At 39.7% G+C, this 22,685-nt stretch overlaps 1 protein-coding gene and 1 long non-coding RNA gene across 6 annotated transcripts in view; one reads left to right on the plus strand and one right to left on the minus strand.

Moving 5' to 3' along the window:
* P4HA1 (prolyl 4-hydroxylase subunit alpha 1) overlaps positions 1–22,685 on the plus strand; it is a 53,874-nt gene that overhangs the window by 21,662 nt on the left and 9,527 nt on the right. For 2 of the 4 annotated variants that reach the window (XM_039367544.1, XM_039367559.1), the window contains exons 4-10: positions 1,192–1,343; positions 3,459–3,596; positions 5,415–5,657; positions 6,050–6,258; positions 9,402–9,578; positions 11,096–11,166; positions 20,808–20,907. In XM_039367544.1, coding sequence (XP_039223478.1) covers positions 1,192–1,343; positions 3,459–3,596; positions 5,415–5,657; positions 6,050–6,258; positions 9,402–9,578; positions 11,096–11,166; positions 20,808–20,907 — 1,090 coding nt within the window. Of the gene's footprint in view, positions 1–1,191; positions 1,344–3,458; positions 3,597–5,414; positions 5,658–6,049; positions 6,259–9,401; positions 9,579–11,095; positions 11,167–14,023; positions 14,095–20,807; positions 20,908–22,685 lie in introns of all 4 variants that reach the window. The other 2 variants (XM_039367553.1, XM_039367568.1) reach the window with 1 other exon arrangement.
* LOC120319169 lies at positions 5–22,679 on the minus strand. Of its 2 annotated transcripts, none has more exons than XR_005559694.1 (3): positions 22,088–22,679; positions 16,284–16,331; positions 5–210 (listed from the first exon to the last, which is right to left on the minus strand). It is a non-coding gene; the product is annotated as an uncharacterized LOC120319169 (long non-coding RNA). The 2 variants fall into 2 exon arrangements; XR_005559695.1 differs by lacking the exon at positions 5–210 and adding an exon at positions 2,984–3,017.

A 22,685-nucleotide genomic window follows, 5' to 3' on the forward strand; every position in this document is an offset into this window, starting at 1 on the left:
GTAATTCTTTTATTGCCAATATTTAGCACTGTTCTACCATACAAAATGAAAAAAAAACCACCTTATGTTAATTAATTCATGGCTTTTTTGAGAGAAAAACTATATCTACCATTATTTGAGGGTAAGATTCTTATTGAAAATCTTCATCTATAGTGAATAATGGCATTTCCGTAAGTCCGCCTGAGGTTTATTCCTTCATTTGTTTTCTATCTGTTAAACAAAAAAAATGTACTATTAAAATCAATTAGGTAAGTTCAGTCTCTGTCAGCTCAACTTACATCATAGTTTCCCAAAAGTTGCTTTTTCCAAAAGGCAACAGGACTTTCTTGGTTTTTTTTTTTTGAAAATGTTTCACTTCTCATCCAAGAAGCTTCTTTGGTTCATGGATTCAGTTCTTGGATGAGAAGTGAAAGGTTTTCAAAGAAAAAAAACAAAGAAAGTTCAGTTCCCTTTTTGGAAAAAGCACTTTTAGGACAACCATGACCTGGATGATTGAGAATCTTTCTACCTCATAGTGCATAAAATAGAGATTTTCATATAAGCTACCTTGAACTCATGGAGAAAAGATAGGATATATAGTATAAAATGAATATGTCTCAGAGCCAGTTTGGTCTAGAAAGGTATTTTATGCTAGAAAGCGGGAGACCATGAGCTCAAGTCTCCGCTTAGCTATGAAAATCAGCTAAATCAGGGGTCCCCAACCCCCAGGCCACAGATGATCAGTATCAGTCCACAACCTGTTGGGAACCAGGTCGCACAAGTGGCAGGCGAGTGAGCAAAGCTTCATCTGTACATGCCTGTAATCTAGGTTACACGTGCAAAACCATTCCCCGCTGCCGGTCCACAGAAGATAATTTTTCTTCTGAAGCTGGTCCCTGGAACCAGAAAGTTTGGGGACTACTGAGCTAAATGACCTTGGGCCAGTCACACACACTCAGCCCAACTCACTTCACGGGGGGGGGGGTGTTGTGGGAAAAATAGGAGGAAGCTGTGTTTGATATGTTTGCTACCTTGTATATTTGTATAAATGTTAAAGGTTGGATAATAAAATGTAAAATAAATATAAACAAGATTAATTTTATTAAGAGCAAACTGAAAAATGTATATGCATGTGTTTGTATGTGTGTAAGTGTTCACGTTATCTGTAGCATTGGCTCAGCAATTTATGAAGCTTTTATTTCCTGTACTTAGGTGGGCTGAGAGGTTGGATAAGCTGACCGATATGGCAACAAAAGACCCAGAGGGATTTTTGGGACACCCGGTGAATGCATTCAAATTGATGAAGCGACTAAACACCGAGTGGAATGAGCTTGAGAATTTGGTCTTGAAGGACATGTCTGCTGGTAGGGCTTTCAAAATCCTTTGAAGCAATCAATCGTTAAAATACACTGAGTAACCAAGGAAGTCTGGATTTCAATTCATGCCAGTTCATGGGAAGAGTCTCAAGTATGCTTAACTATAAAAATGAATTTGGTATTATATCCTCCAGACTAAGCAGTGCAACTATCTACAGTTGTGTATATTGCCCAAATTCCAGAGTAAAGGATACTTCTGGTTGGAAGTGACCAGAGGATATAACTATAAATAAATTTAAAACACACCAAGGTAGTGTTTACTAATTAGATCTGAATGGAAGCCTCTCTCTTCCCGAGTTCAGTTTTATTCTTCATAATAAAGCAAATGACAATGGTTGGTTTCTTTAGTGATGAGATTGGGGTTACAGCAAGAATAATACTGCAAATTATTGATGAATGCCATCGTCAATCATCTATTTTATTCCTTGGAATTAATCGCATTGGCTTCTTAGCATTCAGATGTTCAAGATAAAAGGAACAACTCAGTTCAGGTAGTCCTCAACTTACAACCATAATTGGGACCAGAATTTCCATACCAAGCAAGGGAGTTGTTTATCTGAGTCACGTCTGATTTTACAACTTTTTTGCCGCAGTTGTTAAGCAAATTGCCCCAGTTGTTAAGTGAAACATGCCGATTGCCAAGTGACTGAATTTTTATTACTTGACCCAGGCTTAAGTTTTTTCAGTGCTGTTGTAACTTTAAATGGTCGCTAAACAAATGATCGTAAGTTGAAGACTACCTATATTTTCTTTGCTTTTAGGCTTGCCTACAAATCTAAACTTTCTTCTAGTTGGAATGACTCCTTCCATTCCTCTGAACAAATGCCTCCTTATTGTTCTGCATTAACTGCATTGAATTTAATTTTAGAATTGAATTATAGTTTTATAAGTAATTACATTCTAATAAAGAAAGTAAAATTGATGGAAAAGAATGTTTGTAGCTCAGAGTTGAACTGTGGGGTCTTTGGTGCTCTCTGAGCTTGGTTGTTTTCTTGCAGATGTTTCATTACCAAACTAGATAACATCATCAGTGCTAGAAGGGAATGGGTTTTGCTCTCATCTTATATACTAGTGCAGTGGTAGCGAACCTATGGCACACATGCCAGAGGTGGCACTCAGAGCCCTCTTTGTGGGCATGCACACTGTCGCCCCAGCCCTGCCTCCCCCCGCAGGGCCCTCCTCCCCAGCAGCCCCCCCGGAAGAGAGTCGTGCCCGGGCATGGCCCGCGTGGAGCAGCCCAGCCAAGGGCATGGCAGCCAGGCAGCGGGGACAAGACTCCGCCCTCAAGGATTATGTAAAATACACTGTTTTCTGGGAACCATGGAAAAGTGCTTCCAATTCTTGCAGAATTGCTTCTTAAAACTGCTGAAACATCCCCACCCCCACAAAAGGATCACATTGATATGGGAGGGGGGAGCTTTTTTTGTTTTTGAAAGCTTATCAAAGAGAGATCCAACCTAGAATTAAGGAGAAATTTCCTTAATCAGTGAGAACAATTAACAGTTAATCAGTGGAATAGCTTGCCTCCAAAAGTTGTGGGTTCTCCATCACTGGAAGTTTTCAAGAAAAAACTGGACAGCCATTTCTCCAGAATAATAGAGGGGTTGGACTAGAAGACCTCCAATGTCCCTTTCAACTTTGTCATTCTGCTCTGTTCTGTCCCTGAAAGAATCAATTTTGCACATCCCTATAAATTTATAATATTCCTCTGTATTCCAGAAGTAGTGAAATAAATTGTTACTGAACTAGAGCAATATTTTTAGCCTTATTGCAGCTATGTAAAGTATACATTTGACCCGTACCCCATTTTGTGTATAAACTAGTATTGCTTCCAGTATCAAAAAGAACGATTTATAACAAGAAGGCTGCAGCCATTGCCATTATCCTCCCCCTTCTTAAAAAAATATATCTGGGATTGGATCCAAGTTTAATCATGCCTAAAGCATCCGTGAGCCATCATCAGTCTGAAAGCAGCCAAGAGGAGGAAGAGGAGGATAAATTATGGACAAGGGGGGGGAGGCAGGTGGGTGAGAGATTGGGTGGAATTGTGATCACTGCAGAGTAGTATTGACAGTACTACAAGAACCTCTTTATTATTTTTAGGGTTTATTTCCAACATGACGGTTCAACGGCTGTTTTTCCCTGATGATGAAGATCAGACTGGTGCCGGCAAAGCTCTCTTGAGACTCCAAGATACATATAATTTAGATACTGACACAATATCAAGGGGAAATCTTCCAGGTATATAAGATGCCAGCATTTTAGGGAAGCAACTTTGTTTTATTTCAGAGGGACAGTGCACATTTATATGTGATTTCTAGTGATAGGGAAGATCAAAACAGTCTTATATTTTATTCTTCCTCTCTTCTTCTAGGATGCTCTGATTTTAAATACACTTCTGTATATGTGTGCGTGTGTATCAAATTTTTCAGTACAGTAAATGTAAAAAAGTAAGAAGGGAAGAAAGCAGTAATAAAAAAAGTTAAAAGACGTACAATTATGCTTTCTGCATTAAAAAAATCAGTTTTACTTAGAAACAATAACTACAGATAACACATGGCAGTGTTTATGCCTGGGACCAAAGGGATCTCCCACGTAAACTTATTCTGTAACTAAGTAAAACTTTGGGTGTCCTAATGTGTAAAAAAATAAAATACATTTGGGTTATTATCATAGGTATCATTGGGGGGGGGTTGTTTAGTATTATTTCTGATTTTGTCCCTTGTGATTAAAAAAAAGGTTTTGTTCTGTGCATCTTTGTTTGGTTTTTTTTTAACCTTAGTCTTGTTACTATCAATAATGAAAGCTGGGAATTGTATATTATTACTCTTTTTTTCAGATCAGTGTATAAGGCAATACTTCTATGCATGGGTCATTTTAAGAGATTGAATCTCTTAAAGCTTTTTTCAAGATTTCTTATGTTTCAGCATACTTTTTGCCTTAAGGAAATACCATTTTTGGAAAAGGTCTAGGATTATTGTTTTTTGGGGGGGGGGGGGAAGATGGCTGAAACTAACAGAGGAAAGCACACACATTGAGTTATATTGGTCTCAGGATTATTGTCCCACTAGATCCATAACATTCAGGATCAAGTGCAAATGATGGCCCTATGATTTGAAACTTGCAGTGACTTTTTTCATATTTGCTTTGACAGGCTTTGCTTCCCTTTGATCTTCTGGATTTTTTTTTTAGAGGCCAGTTGTTCTTGTATGATGAAAGGCAAATCTAGCCTGTGAATTAAAAATTCAGTGTGAGAAGTCTCCCCCTCCCTTTCCCCAAAACATTAGGTGGACTCTGCCACTATTTTATTGGCAATACTACAGCTTAGGAAATAGAAAGAAAGCCATAGAACACTGTGAAGAAGTCTTCTGATAATCTAAAAACTTAACAAATTAAATATTCAGTAATAGAAGTACCACTGAATTATATTTATGAATATCATGTTAGAAAAATACAATTATTAACATAAATGTAAAACCGTATGTAATATAATATCTGAAGATACAGGTCATCCTCGACTTAGAGCCGGTTCACTTAGTGACCATTCAAAGTTACGACGACAGTGAAAAAAGTAACTTATAACTGTTTTTCACACTTATGACCGTTCCAATATCCATGTAGTCACGTGATCAGAAACTTAACAACTGACTCATTTATGACGGTTGCAGTGTCCCAGGGTCATGTGGTCACTTTTTGTGACCTGACAAATTCAATTGGGAAGCCAGATTCACAACTGCAGTGATTCACTTAATGACTGTGGCACGAAAGGTCACAAAATGGGGCAAAATTCACTTAACAAATGTTTCACTTTGCAGCAAAAATGTTGGGATCAACTGTGATCATAAAGTAATGGACATCTTATATCCAGCTTATTGCAATCATTTCAAAACGAAAACAAATCAGTAGAGAATATGGTTAAATAACTCTAGCAGTTTATCTAGTTTTATCAATGAGGAAGTAAGAATTAAACGGTATGGCTGCAGACAACGAAACATGAATGCAAAATCGCATGATTTCAAGAGCTTTGTAACAGCTGTTGCTGGTTCTTATTCCCACTAGGAGTGAAAGATAAAGTATTTCTAACTGCTGAAGACTGCTTTGTGTTGGGAAAGATTGCATATACTGAAGCAGACTACTACCATACTGAGTTGTGGATGGAGCAAGCTCTGAAACAGTTGGAAGAGGGAGAGGTTTCTTCTTCGATCAACAAAGTTTCTGTTCTAGATTACTTGAGTTATGCTGTGTACCAGCAGGGGGATTTGGACAAAGCAATGATGCTCACCAAACGGTTACTTCAATTGGGTAGGATAATCTTTTTTTGTATTCAGCATGTTTGCACTGCTTAACTTTTGTCCCCACAGACATTTTCCACTTGGATGTACAGGCTTTTCAAGCTAATTAATGCAGTGAACTGAAGGACAAAATGCTGCTGGGAATCCCTGTAACTACAAATGTGTTTAGGAAGCATTAATTTTTTCCCCATCGCTTTACATGCCATTTGCTTCTGTGACTGGGGTATTTATATATGAAAATAGAGATACATTCCAGCGGACATAGGTGGATTAGATGCTGACATATACAGATTTCATTAGATCTTAACTCAATGACCACTAAGCTCAAACAAAAGGACAAAATCCCTTAAAAATAGCTTTCTTCCATGGAGTTAACCAGACCTCTACCTGGTTTTCCAACAGATCCTGAGCACCAGAGAGCAAATGGAAATTTGAAATACTTCGAATACATCATGGTTAAAGAAAAAGAAAAAGAAGCCAACAAGTCTGTGACTGACACAGATGAGCAGCCTGGAAAAAAAGTGAAGACTCAGAAAAGAGGGCCTTCCAAAGATTATCTGCCTGAGAGACAGAAGTATGAAAAACTGTGCCGTGGTGAAGGTCTGAAAATGGTAAGTTCTCCCTTGTGTGTCAATGGAGATTCTCAGTAATCCAGGTCATGGTTATCCCAAAAGTGCTTTTTCAAAAGGACCTTTCAGCAACTCTAAGAAAGTTCTACACCCATTTGCACTATTCAGATGACCCTCTAAGTCATTGGTTCTCAACCTTCCTAATGCCGCAACCCTTTAATACAGTTCCTCATGTTGTGGTGACCCCCAACCCCCCATCCAGCTGGCCGGGGGGGGGGGAATCAAAAACTTGACCAAAAAAAATGGGAAAGTATAGGTAGTCCTTGACTTACAACAATTCGCTTAGTGACTGTTTGAAGTTAAAACAGCACTGAAAAAGCAAATTATGATAATTTTTCACACTTATGTTTTTTTTCTTTTCTTTTTTCTTCTTCTTCTTCTTGTTTCTTTTCTTTTTCTCTTTCTGTTTTTTAAATATTGGTGTTAAAAAGTATTTTATGATTTGTTTAATTATTGTAACCAAATTTGTATATGGTCTATTTGTGTTTAAAATTTTTTCTTTTAAATTTTAATTAAGCCTGTATTCAGCTCTGGGAAGGTTGGGGGAGGGTTGGGGTGGGTTGGGAGGGTTGGGGTGGGTTGGGAGGGTTTGGGGAAGGGAACTTTTTTGTAAAATTTTAAAAAATTTTCAATAAAAAAAAAAAGAAATTTCCCAGCTAGCAAAATCTATGCTAACTGGATTCTGAAGACACAATTTTTCACACTTATGATTGTTGCAGCATCCCCAGGGTCATGTGATTTACATTCGGATGCTTGACAACTGATTCATACTTATGACGTTCACAGTGTCCCAGAGTCACATGATCAGTGGCCAGGGGGCGTGGCCAGCTGATCAGGTTGCAGTGCCTGTGGGGGGGGGAAAATCTGTGGGTCTTTGGGATGAGACTGGGGTGGGTGCCTGCCTTCCTTCCCTCCCTTCTCTCCCCTTGTCCCTTCCTACTTCCTTTCCTTCACCTCCCTCTTAGTCTCTTCCTCCTTCCCTCCCTCTCCCCTTGTCCCTTCCTTCCTTCTTTTCTTCCTTTCCTTCACCTCCCTTAGTCTCTTCCTCCTTCCTCCCTCTCCCATTGTCCCTTCCTTCTTTCCTTCCTTTCCTTCACCTCCTTCTTAGTCTCTTCCTCCTTCCCTCCCTCTCTCCCATTCCTTCTTAGTCTCTTCCTCCTTCCCTCCCTCTTTCCCATTGTCCCTTCCTTCCTTCCCACCTCCCTTAGTCTCTTCCTCCTTCCCTCCCTCTTTCCCATTGTCCCTTCCTTCTTTCCTTTCCTTCACCTCCTTCTTAGTCTCTTCCTCCTTCCCTCCCTCTCTCCCATTGTCCCTTCCTTCTTTCCTTCCTTTCCTTCACCTCCCTTAGTCTCTTCCTCCTTCCCTTCCTCTTTCCCATTGTCCCTTCCTTCTTTCCTTCCTTTCCTTCCCCTCCCTCTTTGTCCCTTCCTTCCTTCCCTCCCTTCCATTGTTCCTTCCTTCCCTCGCTCATTGTCCCTTACTTCCCTCCCTCTTTGTCCCTTCCTTCCTCCCCCCCTCCGTGCCCAGGAAGGGACAAGGGGAGGGGGACAGGTTGCCAGAGGCAGAGGAGAGTTCCACCCAGCTCACTTGCTCAGCTTTGCCAGAAAACATGCCGCTTGCTAAGTTAGCAGAAGCCCCAGGATCAGCACCGAGCTACAGCTGATTCACGCTTCTGCTAAATTAGCAAGCGGCATGTTTTCTAGCAAAGCTCGAGCAGGTTTGCTGGGCAGGAGCCAAGGAGAGCTGCTACAGCTGACCTGCTTCTTGGCTGCTCTGCAGAAGTGCGGATCAGCTGTAGAGGTTTGCCCTGATCCTGGACAAGAGGGAAGGAAGGAAGGAAGGACAGAAGGGACAAGGGGAAAGAGGGAGGGAAGGAGGGACAAACAGGGAGGCGAAGGGAAGGAAGGAAGGAAGGAAGGAAGGAAGGAAGGAAGGAAGGAAGGAAGGAGGGGAGAGAGGGAGGGAAGGAGGAACAAAGAGGGAGGCGAAGGAAAGGAAGGAAGGGACAATGGGAGAGGGAGGGAAGGAGGAAGAGACCAAGAGGGAGGGAAGGAAAGGAAGTTCCAGCCAGCAGAGGCTTGGCAGCCCGGCTGCCGAGGAACAGAAGAGCACAAAGCCAAAGAGAAGAAGGTGGCGGTTTCCTCCCAAAGGAGGCTCCTTTTCTCCACCCCTTCCCTGGGTTTGTGGGGAATTTCTTGTCACCAATGCTGACATGTGCTCCTTCAAGCCCGCTGCAAGCTTTCTCGCCCCCTTTGCTTCTCCCCCCCGCTTTCGTGAGGATTGTGGCGCCCTTGGGAAACCACAAGAGAGGAGCTTAGGAGAAGAGGAGGTGTCCCTTCCTCCTTCCCTCCCTCTCTCCCTGTCAAGCCTCGGCGGTCTTGACATGAACGGGCGGAGGAGGAGTCGGGTGGGATGGCAAAGGAGATTGGCAGCCGTCGCCAGACCTCCCGGCTGACAAGCGCAAGTTCGGGGGTCGCCAGCTGACGGGCGCAGGAGTTGGGTGCTGCGGCGGCCTCCCCTTCGCTGACCTGCGTGCACGAGAAGAAGTCAATCCGGTTGCTGCACAATGAGTCTCTGGGGAGGGCAGGGCCTTGCTCTGCGCCTGCGCTCTTCATGCGCCCCCTGCAGGGCACATTTGGTAGAGTTCGTGCAGACTGCCGCCAAGCAGCATATTTTCCACAAACAAGTGAGATGGAGCGGAGGGGGGAGAGGGAGAGAAGGCAGTTGACAAGCCCTGCCTAAGACCATCGGAAATATGTGTTTTCCGATGGTCTTAGGTGACCCCTATGAAAGGCTCGTGCGACCCCCAAAAGGGTCGCGACCCACAGGTTGAGAACCACTGCTCTAAGTGGTCTCAACAACTCTCAGAAAGAGTACTAAGGACCAGATGACTGCAAGGAATATAAAGCCTTCCATTCTCCACTATTCAGTCCGAACTAAAAGAGCTTCTTGGATGAGAAGCAAAATATCTTAAAGAAAAAAAGAAGAAAAAGTCCAGTTGCCTTTTGAAAAAGCACCTTTGGGTTCTCCTTTGTGTGCAATACCATCATTACAGAATACTTGTTGATGAAAAAAAAATAATGCATTGGACTACTAATGCCTGATAATTTATTTCAAACTTTTAGACTCCTAGAAGAGAAAAGAAGCTGTTTTGCCGTTATTACAATGGGAATGGGAACCCAAATTACATCCTAGGACCTGTCAGACAAGAAGATGAATGGGATCGCCCTCGGATTGTTCGCTTTCTTGACATCATCTCTAATGAAGAAATAGAAAAAGTCAAAGAACTTTCAAAACCAAGGGTAAAGAATCTGAATTGTCCACATTCTTTGAACAAGGGTAACAGTGAATAATTTCCTCAAGCCAACATTTGCTTCTTGATTACAGCTTGCTTGGACCTTGCTAAATATCCTCTTGCAGTCCTTAATGGCATCTTCATTTTATTTCTGAAATAGCAGAGGAGCTTTTGTTTATCTGGTTAGGCCTAAGTAGACAAACAGTTCTGATCTAATGTTCTTTGAACCATTGTTGCTTCTCCAACAGTTATGTTGGATAAAATGTAGGCATGCCCTGTTTTGGAAGATTGTTGTGAAAGACAGTAATGAGAAGCATAAGAATTCTTTACTGCAGGTGAACTGGCAGTTGGTACCATTCATACTATTTTTGATTTTTGTTACACTTTCTCTTTGTCGAGACAAATTTTAATAGTAGAGTCAGATATAATTCTAATGACAGATAATTATGTCCTTGATTCTTCTTGTACAATATAATAGTGTAGAGTTTTATTTCTGTGGGACTAAAGCAAGTTACTAGAATGTTATATCTAATTGGTCCATACTGTAGTAAGGAATTTTTAAAAGAGATTCTGGTTTACTAAACGTTTAAGGAAGCTTGAATTTAAGGTTCTGAATTGGAAAGTTGAGATTAATTTTTTTGTTCTTATCACCTATATAAAATAGAAATTGTTTTATAACTGAATCATGCCACTACAAGTAGCCCTCAACTTACAACAGTTGTTTAGTGACCGTTGAAAGTTACAACAGTACTGATAAAGTAAAGGACCGTTTGTCACACTTTGGACCATTGCAGCATCCCCATGGTCATGTGATAAAAATTTGAACGCTTGGCAACTGATTCATATTTATGACGGTTGTACTGTCCCAGGGTCATGTGATCACCTTTTGTGACCTTCTGACAAGCAAAGTCAATGGGGAAGCCAGATTCATTTAACAACTGCAGTGATTCACTTAACAACTGTGGCAAGAAAAGTTGAAAAACGGGGCAAAATTCACTTAACAAATGTCTTGCTTAGTAGCAGAAATTTTGGACTCCGTTGTGCACATAAGTTGAGAGTTACCTGTAAACAGTTTTGTCCCTGTGCTGGCTTGGGCAATGCCACTCTGAGGGTTTGAAGTGCTTTAATCTGTATGATTTTCCCCAGTAATCTCTACTTTTATTTTAGGATCACCAGGAAGGTAAGTAATGTGTACAGTACTTGCCCTCTTAACACTTTCCCAGTTCAGAATGATAGTGTAGAACTTGCTGCTTCAAAAGAAGCCTCAATTGCTTTCTTCTAGTACACAACAAAAATGTAGCATTGCCTTGGCAAAAATTTCAGTATTGTGCTTAAAATTACTATTTTTGTCATTCTTACTTGTTTTGTATTCCATGTTTCTTGTTTGGTGGTGGTGGTTTTTGTTCCTTAATGGACAAGAACCCTACTGAAATTGGGGTTTTGTCCCTGGATTCTGAATGGTCAGATAAATGTGATGCAATATATATATTGTAATGCGATTATTCTGATTGGTTCGCTTCACAGCTGAGGCGAGCCACCATTTCAAACCCCATAACGGGAGTCTTGGAGACTGCACATTACAGAATTAGCAAAAGGTAAGACTTTACTTGCCATACCTTCGGTCCCTGTGACAAGACCTTCTGCAGTTCTCATTGATGTAGAAAATGGCCAGAAAGAAAGAAAAAATGGTTCAAAACTTTTCTAGTCGTTTGTGCTATTCACAGAGACTGTAACACTTTGTTACTGCTGAGTTTCTCAGACACTTCTTGTAGCCAGAGGTTTTGTCTTTATTTGCTTATTCAGAGTATAAATTGATGTCAGATAGATAGATAGATAGACCTTTATTGTTATTTTTTACTGTGGGCATAATGGCACACATTAAAAATGAAATTTAGTTGCTTACTCTCAAAGTGTTACACATACATAACACACATTTAAACATACTATATACCAGGGCTTTTCAATCTTTTTACCGATTGTACCACTTTTAGGATATGGCAGTATTCAAGTACCACCTAGCAAGGTGTCAAAAACTTGATGACCAAAAAAAAAAAAAACCTGTTCAAAGTTGCAATTGCACTGAAATGACTTATGATCATTTTTCACACTTATGACTATTGCAGCATGCCCAGGGCCATGTGATTTATATTTGGATGCTTGGCAACTGATTCATATTTATAATGGTCACAGTGTTCCAGGATCATGTGATCCCCTTCTGCAACTTTTTGACAAGCAAAGTCAATGGTAGAGCTGCTGGTGGCCAAGTGCTAAGGCAGGACTTCCTTTCCTCCCTCCCTTCCCTGCCTCCCTTTTTCTCATTCCCATCTCCTTCTGAAGGAAGAATTTGAACCCCACTCCCATATTTTCCCTCTTCCATATATTGATCAAACAAGGAAAGGCCTCCAGAGACAGAAAGGCAGGCTGCTGAGTGAACTAGCTTAAAAAGGCACATTCCCCTTTAAGAATTAGCTACTGGCTAGAAAGGAAAGTAAGGAGCACAGCTGGCACTTAAGGAAGAAAAAAAATGTAAGTACTGGCTGCCGGCTAAGGCAGCCTCCCCAAATGGGAATGCTACAGGCAAAATCCATTCAGGAGAAAAATATTTCAAAATCCCTTGCAGCAAAACCTACAGCTAACAACAGCAGAGCAATAGAAACTAACAGGAGACATCAGCCATCAGCCAAATAGAAATTGCCAAACACTCCTTAAGAACACAAAGCCCTCATTGTACAAATCCCAGAACTTCAAAGTCTCAAAAGCACATAAGAATCCTTCCACTCTCCATCTCCTTCCCTCCTCCATGCCTCACCTCCAGCCATTGCTGCCTTTTTCCATTCCTTTTGGAGGGTGACCCCTCCCCTGCTTCATTTCTTGCCTGTTTGCTGCTGCCAGCACAGGTGGTGCCACAGCAATTGTAGATCGGCTCATGGCCAGCCTGCTTGATCTCCTCTCCCCCTACCATCCCCTCCCCCTCCTTCTTCCCTTTCGGTGCAGCTGACTCTGCCTTCTCCCAAGGCTGCTGCTTTTTCTCTCTCTCCCTCTCCTGCCCAAACTGCATCCTTTTATAGGCTCTCCTGTCTCCGCCTCCCTCCTCCTTTCTCATGGGGGAGGGTGAGCCAGAAGTGAGCCTGGGGCCTTTGCAGCTCCAGAGGACTCTCTCACTGCAAGTCCTTGCCTGTGCTGGCTCTTTCCCTCCCCCATTCTACTTGGCTAGGCAGGGCTGCATACCACCTGCCACTCATTAATGTACCACAAGTGGTACGTGTACCACCGGTTGAAAAGCCCTGCTATATACAATATATGTTTAGACCTACACCCTAACATATTAGTAATATATAAATATTAATCACTATCTATCTTGAATATATAATGGGAGGAGGAAACTTTAGAGTTCACAAGGTTAATACTGTATGGAACAAAACTGACTGAATCTGGATGTTCTGCTTTGGATGCTTAAGTGTACTGAGAGTTATTTGCTTCCTGTATACAAAAACCAATGAGATGCTTGTCTTAACAAGGCTACAAATTGATTATATTGAAATATGCACTGCTTCTATATATATCTAGTGTAACACCAACAGCCCTATGGTTAAATTCTGCTTGATTTTATTGGAACCATATGTGCTGTTGAGTTTAGTATAGTTTTACGTATGTTTCAGTCTCAAATTACCCTATTTGCTTTCACGAATTCCTCTTAATACCACTGCTATTTATTAATTGTTCCGTATCTGGTTATTGAAAATGGGGAGTCCCCATACACAATTTAAATAATTTAAAATTTTTAAAATAACTGTATTTCACTCCTGTGTGGAATTGGAATTGAGAATTTCCAATTTCTCTGGCTAAAATCCAGTTCTTATAGTGGTTCCTATCAAACGTTTTTGTAGACGAGAAATGAAATGTGTTTTGTTCAGAAACTTTGTTGATGTTAATTTATTCCATTCATTTATTTCACATTAATGCATATCCCGCTTTTTTTTAATCTCACTTTTTTCTTAGTGGCGATAGAACATTTACAAACATTTATAGTGTATCTTATAAATACAGCAGTCTCTCAATTATTGGAACACCCTAACTTTGATAAAGTTTTAAGTATGTAACCTATTAACACATATTTTTTCAAAGAAAGAATAACTGGAAGCAGTAGAGAGGAGGAAGAGTCTTTAACTTCTGGGTTCCTGGGAAGTTCTCTGTGAAACTTGGCAGATACAAGTGGCTTGCATAAGCTTTCCATTTGGGGAAGAAAAAGTGAAAGGACAATCTAACCAAATTTGATTAAAATAATTGAATTAAATTGACTACAGCAGATACTGCAATCCTTTAAGCGTTCCTGCTGATCTGAGCATTACATTCCATCTTGACCAATCAGAACCCTACCAATTGCCTGTGGCTTGGCCCAGACGCTTGCTTCTAGAGTAAGCCCGTGTCCTTTCTCTTTTTTATTTTTTGTAGCTGAGCCGAGCTACTGTGCATGATCCTCAGACTGGGAAACTGACCACAGCACATTACAGAGTCTCTAAGAGGTAAGAGGAGATGGGTACGTGTGAACTACAATGGGATTTGTCAATTGGTGGTTGGTGTCAAAAGTTGAGACTGGGATCCTTTGTCTGAATAGTAGACACAGTCTTAAAACAGATTGCTAACACTTATGGCATTGAAAGTTTGGAGTGTTTTAGATATAAGTGTTAACCCAAATTATGTTGTCAAAGCATGTCCCTCACATTCTTTCATTGAAATTAGTGATGCTTTAATGATATTTAAACCATTTTGGTGCATTCAATGTATTACTTCTTTGCACAATCCTAATGAAACTAGCACATTGAGTTATTTCATCTTAAATACAATCTGTGTGAATTTCCTAACCTGAAGAGGCTACATTCTACCATCTGTTTGCTTTTTAGAATGGCTCTCTATATCTATCTTAATTTTAAGACGACTTAAGAAGCATATGACAAACAGGAAGCCATATATGATAATGATAGCTTGAAATTCCTAGTTCAGCATCTGTTTTTAAATAGAGAGCGCACAAAATATACCTGATCCTCAGCTAGCTTTTTGAAGAATACAGTCGCAGAATATTTGCAAGAAAGTATTTTAATAAGCCACTGAATGTGGAACATGATTTTTTTTACTGCTTCATGGGTTTTGTATTGTTGTTTCAATGTGATCTTTTTTTGTCATTTTGTGAAATACTACATACATTGAGAAAACTTACATGTATATGTTCAAAGCTAAAATTTTCCAAAACAGAAGCTGTATTGGTAAAACTAACACGGATGTCAGAATAATTCCTTGATTTTTTTTTTAAAAAAGCATCCACTAGGACAGTGGTGTCCAACCTTTCCAGCTTGGTGGCCCAGCCTGGGGTGGAGGAAGGGTGTGTGAATGGCAATGGAGCTTCACCCGCAAACAGAGTGCTTGTGCCCACACACAAAGCTCCACTTGCATTTTTGCACGAAGCTCCACTTGCGCGACGAGAGGGCGCTTGAGCGGAGGGTGCTTGTGCTCGCTCGCAAAGCTCCATTCGCACAAATGGATGGCGCTTCGCAAGAGCCCTCCGATCATGCAAGTGGAGCTTCACACGTGTATGCTTGTCCACAGCCCCATTTCGAACAGGCCACGGCCCGGTACTAGAAACCAAAATAACTCCCCCTTGTATTTTTGAAGAGAAGCCCATTTTCTTTGCCCAGGCATTCCAGTAACTTTTTCCTAGTTAACACTTTTCATATTACAGTATGCCCTTGCAATGACAGGATTACTGTTCCTTCTGAAGTATGCGGCAGGTAGTTTGTATAAACTGGCCCAGGATTCTGAGCCAAGTCAAGTGCTGTACTAAAATAACTTGGTCAATCTAGCCCAACCCTCTGCAAGATACTATTAAGAGTACATCCTTCTAAGAAATCCAGTTTTATCTCTGTTGAAATTCCTACTTCTCTTTAAGTAAAACTTTTTTTTTCATCACAGGAGAGAATACTGTTTAAATCAGTGGTTCTCAACCTGTGGGTTGGGACCCCATTTGGGGTCAAACGACCATTTCATGGGGGTCGCCAAACAAGGCTGTCTGCCATTTTTCCCCCTTTTCTTTGGCCACGCCCCTAGCACCCGCTGATGTATAAGTGGTTGGGGGTCACCACAACATGGGGAACTGTATTATGGGGTCACAGCATTAGAAAGGTTGAGAACCACTGGTTTAAATAATACTACTGAAGTATTTTATAAAATCCTTTCTTACAAATAGAGATTTAGAAGCTCTGAACAGAATTGTGGAATGTTGAAAAGAGTAAAAATTAACACTGATTATTGCAGTGACTGAGAAAGGTATACATGCCTGATGAATGTTAGTTTATTTGAAATTGGAAAAGCTTCTATAATGCTTGAATTGATTAATTAATTAATTAATTTAATTTAATGGCCACCCATCTTACCACAGGTAACTCTGGGCAGCTTACAGTCATAAAATTCTATATACATTAAAACATAGATTAAAATCAATTACTAAAATCTAAAATCTAATTATACTGGGGGGGCAGGGGCAGAATTGGAGGAGGTGGGATCTATTGTTACTTGATCAACCACCTCCACTGTTATAACTACCTTGTTTTTTGAATTAAAAAGTTTTCAGATGTATTGTAATATTCATATTCATAACACCACAATAGTATTTAGCTAACATTACTTTTTGAAGAGATACAAACAATACAAATAATTTTACCTTTGAATACTTTGAACTGAAATGAAATGTGTTGAGAATTCAAATTTCCTGAAAAAGAAACAGATATAAAATAAAAGTCCAAATAAGAGAGGCGTTTAAGACTGAATGTAAGATTCAGTACTGGAAAATATAGAGTACATTTTACAATAATAGAAAGATGGGAAGGAAGGTGATGTATACTACCACAGAAAAGCAATGCAATAAATTTACATATTAACTAATTCTTTGCTTTCTTTTTGGCCAAAGGATATTTAAGGTGATCTGCAACAGAACCTTGTAATTTCAGGTGCAATGTAGGTCAAAGCAGTACTGAGTAACTGGAGCCAACAATCTAGTAATAGGGAGGTTTCCTGTTTAACAGCTTAATCAGGAATGTGTTGAAGCACATCCAGATATTCACTGACTGAAGCAGGATTGAAATCAAAACTGCTTCCAAATGTACACAAGGAGCATGTGAAGGTTCATATGGGATAAATCACCTTGTGGTGGGGTGGCAAACAAATTTAATAAACAAACAAATAAAAATGGCACTTTAAGATATGATCCAGTTATTTAGCACTTTGTGACTATAAAAACAGAACTGTAAAGTGAGTCTAAAACAATGTTTATCAATCTTGGCAGCTTTAAAATGAGTGGACTTCAACTCCCAGAATTCACCAGCCAGCAAGGCTCACTGGGGAATTCTGGGAATTGAAGTCCACTCATCTTAAAGCTGCCAAGAATGGAAAATATTGGTCTAAAAGCTGGTTAGTAGCCAAAGAAATTTCAGAATGATTTAGAAAGCTTTGACTTATTTGACTCTGCTTGACTTATTGCTGCGTTCCGTTGTGTCAGGGCCATACATTGAATTACACTCTTGTACAGATATACTGGGAGCAAATCCTATCTAAATCAATCAGATTGACTTCTGAGAATAAACTGTAGATGGACAAATTGTAGGTTGCTGATGCCGAACAGTACAGAATTACTCTTTTGATAAGCTATCTTATTTTGTTCTCTGTAAGAAGAAGTGTGAGAAAACATTGATTTTGTTTTAGTTTAGTTGCCAGGAGATACTGAACTGTCACCATGAAATATCAACCAGGAATCCCAGCTATAGAGCACATAGTTCATTGGTTAAATATGGAACCTACTACATATTAATTACTTTTAACACTTTCGTTGCTATAAACTTAATTTCCCTCTCTAGGAGATAACTCTTCCTGATAATGCTTGATGTAATTTCAGTTTGTTTTGAGGCAGGAAATCCTTTTTTTTGTCTGCTTTGTTTCATATACTAACTATATTACAACACTAACAGTATGTCAGCAATATACTAACAAGTGCATTAACCTAGGTTTTTTTTTAAATCATTCTATATCTGGCAAATGTTCAGCTGTATTTCCTCCATACTCTTGAAGATTCTGTAATTTCTGTTGGTTCATGATCTGCTGCTCTTGATTAGCGATTTGTTGTGTTCCTATAGAAAGGAAGATTAGCAAATCTGCTGGAGTAAATACATAACTCCATTCTTCCAATCCAGTAGAATGTGCTGAATTTCTCCAATGCTTCAATAGTCATTGATGGTTTGTGAAAGTAATCCTGGGTTCTCTTGCAACTTTGGATCATTCACTCTTTTTTGAAATGTGCACCCCAGAATATAGGTAGTCCTCGACTTACAACAGTTCATTTAGTTTGAAGTTACAACAGCACTGAAAAATGTGACTTATGACCATTTTTCACACATGTCCATTGCAGAATCCCCATGGTCACATAATTTACAGTTGAATTCTTTTTTTTAAACAAGTTTTATTAAATTTTTCAGTTTTTACATCCAAGTAATTAGGAAGCAGCATGGTGATAGGGTAATCAATAATCCAATAACAAAATCATTCATATATCTGTCAGGTTATGTTGTTAAAATTCCCTCTCTATTTCCCTTAATTATTGTATCATATTCAAATTAATACATTTCTAGATAAAGCTCAATCAGTCAATACATTTATCAATAACATTTTACTTATACATATCCAAATCCTGTTTTAAAATTTTACTTAATTTCAGTTACCATATTCCAATTTAACCTTTAATAACCATAATATTTAAACTTCAGGTAAGCCTAATTTCCCTCGTTTCATTACAAGGTAATTATCGTATCCTGTAATTATTCTTACTTTATTTCACAAATATATTCTATTTTTCATCCTGATAGTTCCTCTTTACTAGTAAAATATCTTTCATTGTCACAAATCCATTTCCATATTACCATTCCAAACTATAATCTAACAATTAATTTTCATTTCCATTGTAAATCTAAATCCTAAATATTACATCAATCAATGTCTCTAAAACTCTCCTTTACCCATTAAGTAAAATTTTAAGTCCCGTTTTTAAATCTAACTCAGGCTTTCTTTTTGTGCCAAGCAGGCTTCCATGCTTGGGCCTTTAAGTCCTCAGATGCATCTCCCTTCATTCCTACACATGTTGTTTGAATCAAGGGAGAACATCCAGTTGTCAATTTTTCAAAGGAACTGGCCCCTTTGTAGTTATTAGGTTGTTGCCATGTTTGGTTTGGGATGTTAATCATCAGTTCAGTCTGGTCTTCTTCTTGTTCCAATTCCATCTGACTAGAATAAAGGGTCATGTCTGGTATTGTTACTGTTAGTTTGTCTGAGTTGTCTAGGTTCTCAATATATTGTGTTTGTTGATCAGTTCCTGCTGCTGTTGAAGTTACAGGTATTTTAGTTAAAGTCAGTGTTTGATTCTCAAAGTTCTCAATAGATTGTAGATATTGTTGTGCACCATCCTCTTTGATGTTAAGTTGTTCCTCTTCTATTGTTTTTTGGTTTATAAATTGATCATTGGAGTCTGGGGTTCAATTTGTAGTTTCTGGGTAGCATCTTTGGCTTTCACTCTGGCATTCATTAGCTCAGTGGCTTCAAGATTTTTTTCAAGTATGAGTTTATAATTAAGTTGTGGGTAAAGTTCCTCCATTTCCATAGTGATTAGAGATAGTCTTTTAGTGGAGGCTATGTTTACTAAAAATCAGCCAATGTTCACCTAAAAGTTATTTTCACCACGCAACTGTTTCCACTTCTTATCTTTTCCTTAGATAATGTGAAGAACAAATCAAGAGAGTCAGCAGGCCTCACAGTCAAAGAAATTCAATTGCTATACTAGGCCTAGCCACAAGATGTCCCCAGTAGACCATGAAATCTTTTTTCCAGATGTCAGTTAAGCTTTTATCCAGTTAAAAAGCAAAAAAAGAGATATTTTTCACACTTAGTAGATAGATAAAATGCTGAGTCTCTATAATAGGAATTTTTTGGGACCCCCCAAAAATAAAAATCCAGTTATTTAATTATTAAGATTAGATATTCTTTTTGTTGTTGTTGTTGTTCCAAAGGTTAGATTCCCAAGGTATGCAAACGCCGCTGTATTAAGAGCGGGGAAGAAGTTTCAGGAGGCTTTCACAGGAAAGTAGTTAAGGTAAAAGAAAGGCAGAAAAGGGTCTCCCATGCTTTTCCATGGTGCTTCGTTGTGCTTAATAGTACTTCTGGCTTTCGGCTGGTACAGCTAGGTGATCGTCCATGTTAATGGCCGATCTTTTCTTCGTCGATTCAAAGGAGCTGCCTCGGATCAAAAGGAAGGGCTACTGCCCTTCCACGATCAAACGAGGGTCCTCCTCAACGGTAGTTATCCCTCCAAGGCAACTTTCGACCCTTTCCAGGGTCTCTCGACGAAGGGAAACCGGACGGCGGAGAGAGGGCTCTCCCCGCGCGTCCACTAGCCTTCATTTGAATTCTTGACAACTGACTCACATTTATGATACAGTGTCCCAGAGTCATGTGAGTGCCTTTTGCGACCTTCTGACAAGCAAAGGCAATGGGGAAGCCAGATTCACTTAACAACCATGTCACTAACAACTGCAGTGATTCACTTAACAACAGGGGCAAGAAAGGTCATAAAACAGGGTAAAAATCACTTAACAAGTGTCTCATTTAACAATAGAAATTATGGGCTCAGTTGTGGTTGTAAGTTGAGAACTACCTTTATGATGCACCAAAGAAGAGGGGGGAAAAAGATTGCTTCATAGCATTCTGACAATTGTGAGAAGAATTGTATAAGTAATGTTTTGTTTCCTCTTTCCATTATAGTTAATGATGAAAAAATTATGTTGCTCTAAAGCAATGGTCCAGCATTTTTTCTGATGCATACAATCTATGTGAGCCTGGGTTCACTCATTTACTCCACTCATGTTATACCAGAAATCCTATGTAGAAAATAATACGTTGCTCACAGAATATACTATTTGAAGTTTCACTCAGCAGATTTTTTTTAAATTAATCCTGGATGTACTCTAGCTAAACAAGTCGGAATTACATTTCATGCGAAATAGTGTGTAGATTTAAAAATATTTCTTGTAAATTACATTGAGGTTAGGTTTTATAGACTACTTTGCACAATTAAAATTAGTTTCTGATTGGTCATAAAAATTAATACTGAGATCTTGTTCATGAATAATACTCTTAATTTCATTTTTAGTGCCTGGCTATCTGGATATGAAAACCCTGTAGTGGCACGTATAAATCAGAGGATACAGGATCTAACAGGGTTGGATGTTTCCACAGCAGAGGAGCTCCAGGTGAGTTTATAAAAAAAGAAAAATATGTGACAGAACAGGCATTCATTCATTCATTCAGAAATTTATTTGCCACTCATGTCTCAAATGACTCTGGGTGGCTTATAGCATCATAACATTAAAAACATTAAAATTATCAGATGTAAAATAAACAAAATAGATAAATTTTCACTGTACGTTGAATGAAATTGAAAGCATATAGAACAAAAGCTTCCCTATTAAGGGTTCTAGTACTTTTAACTTTGCATCTGCAAGGGCCGCTGAATTAATATGTTCAAATTGTTGCATTAAATGTTATTTGCAGGTCTGCAGTGCTGCTGAATAGTTCCTGCTTTAGTTTTTGCAATTGCCTATACAGGTCGTCCTCGACTTACAACCATTCGTTTAGTGACTATTTGAAGTTACAACAGCATTGAAAAAAGGGACTTATGACCACTTTTCACACTTATGACCATTGCAGAATCCCCATAGTCACATGATCAAAATTCAGATTCTTGCAACTAACTCAAAATGGTTGTGGATCTATGACAATTCACCATGGCCAACTCACCATGGCCAGCTCGCCATGGCGAGTGACAATTCGCTGTGGGACAAGAATTACACTAATATCAAAGAAATGGTGGAATAGAATCATTAAGGAAAGGATGCAAAAGGAGGGACAGAATGAAATGTGAATGACTAAATATTTTTTATTTATTTTGAATAATTGAATTGAATTGTTAAATTGTCCAGCGGCGCGTTGTCTTGCGGCAAGTTAGCCCGCAGCAAATTGGCCATAGCGAGTTGGCCATGACAAGGTGGCCGCAGCGAGTGGGCTGTGGTGAGTTGTCCCATTCTGATGATTACAGTGTCCCAGGGTTATGTGATCTTATCTTTTGTGACCTTCTGACAAGCAATGTCAGTGGGGAAGCCGGATTCACTTAACCACCATATCACTAACAAATGCAGTGATTCACTTAACTATGGAAGAAAAGTCATAAAATGGGCAAAACTCACCTACTGTGTTTCCCCAAAGGCAAGGCCTATACCAACAGTAGGCCCTACCTTGATTTTGGGGGGTGGGCCTAATATAAGCTCTACCTCAAAAATAAGCCCTAGTTTTGTGGCGAGGCACACACCTAAAAATCAAGCTAGGGCAGGGATGGGGGTGAGGAGCTGCCCCACCCACCCAGCATTCACTTACCTTGCAGCCAGGCCTTTCCTTGCCAGCCCATTTCTTTTTCTGAGGCCTCTTCTGCAGCCAGGCCTGCATTTCTCAGTCACAGGGCTTTCCGGAAGGCCTGTGCAGCCAAGAACTGAGCTACGGATTCAATCCGTAGCTCGGTTCTGCAAGACCTCAGCAGCCGAGCACCAAGCTATGAATTGAATCCATAGCTCGGTACTTGGCTGCTTAGGTCTTCTGGAAAGCCCTGACTGCAAAATGCAGGCCTGAATGCAGCTATAGAACCTCAGCCCCAGAAGAAGTAGACCTGCTGGGTGGGGCTGTCAGTGCTGGAGGTGAGGTAAGGCCTACCCTGAAAATAAGACCTGGTGCCTCGTTTGGAGGCAAAAAAACAACAACCTGGTCTTATTTTCTGCGAAACACGGTAACAACGGAAATTTTGGGCTCAGTTGTGGTCGTAAGTCAAAGATTACCTATACGTCCCTTTAGGGAGACTTGCTACTCTAAAGATTTAAGTTGTTCTATTGTCTTGTAGTCAGATTTCACCTTAGAAGTGAAGCAAGTGTCTGAGGTCACATCTTAAATCTTTCACTGAGTGTTTGTCCTTCTTTTACTATAG

Source organism: Crotalus tigris, unplaced genomic scaffold, assembly GCF_016545835.1.
Source record: "Crotalus tigris isolate CLP2741 ecotype Arizona unplaced genomic scaffold, ASM1654583v1 scf7180000017600.4437325, whole genome shotgun sequence".
In the NCBI taxonomy this organism is placed as follows: Eukaryota; Metazoa; Chordata; class Lepidosauria; order Squamata; family Viperidae; genus Crotalus; species Crotalus tigris.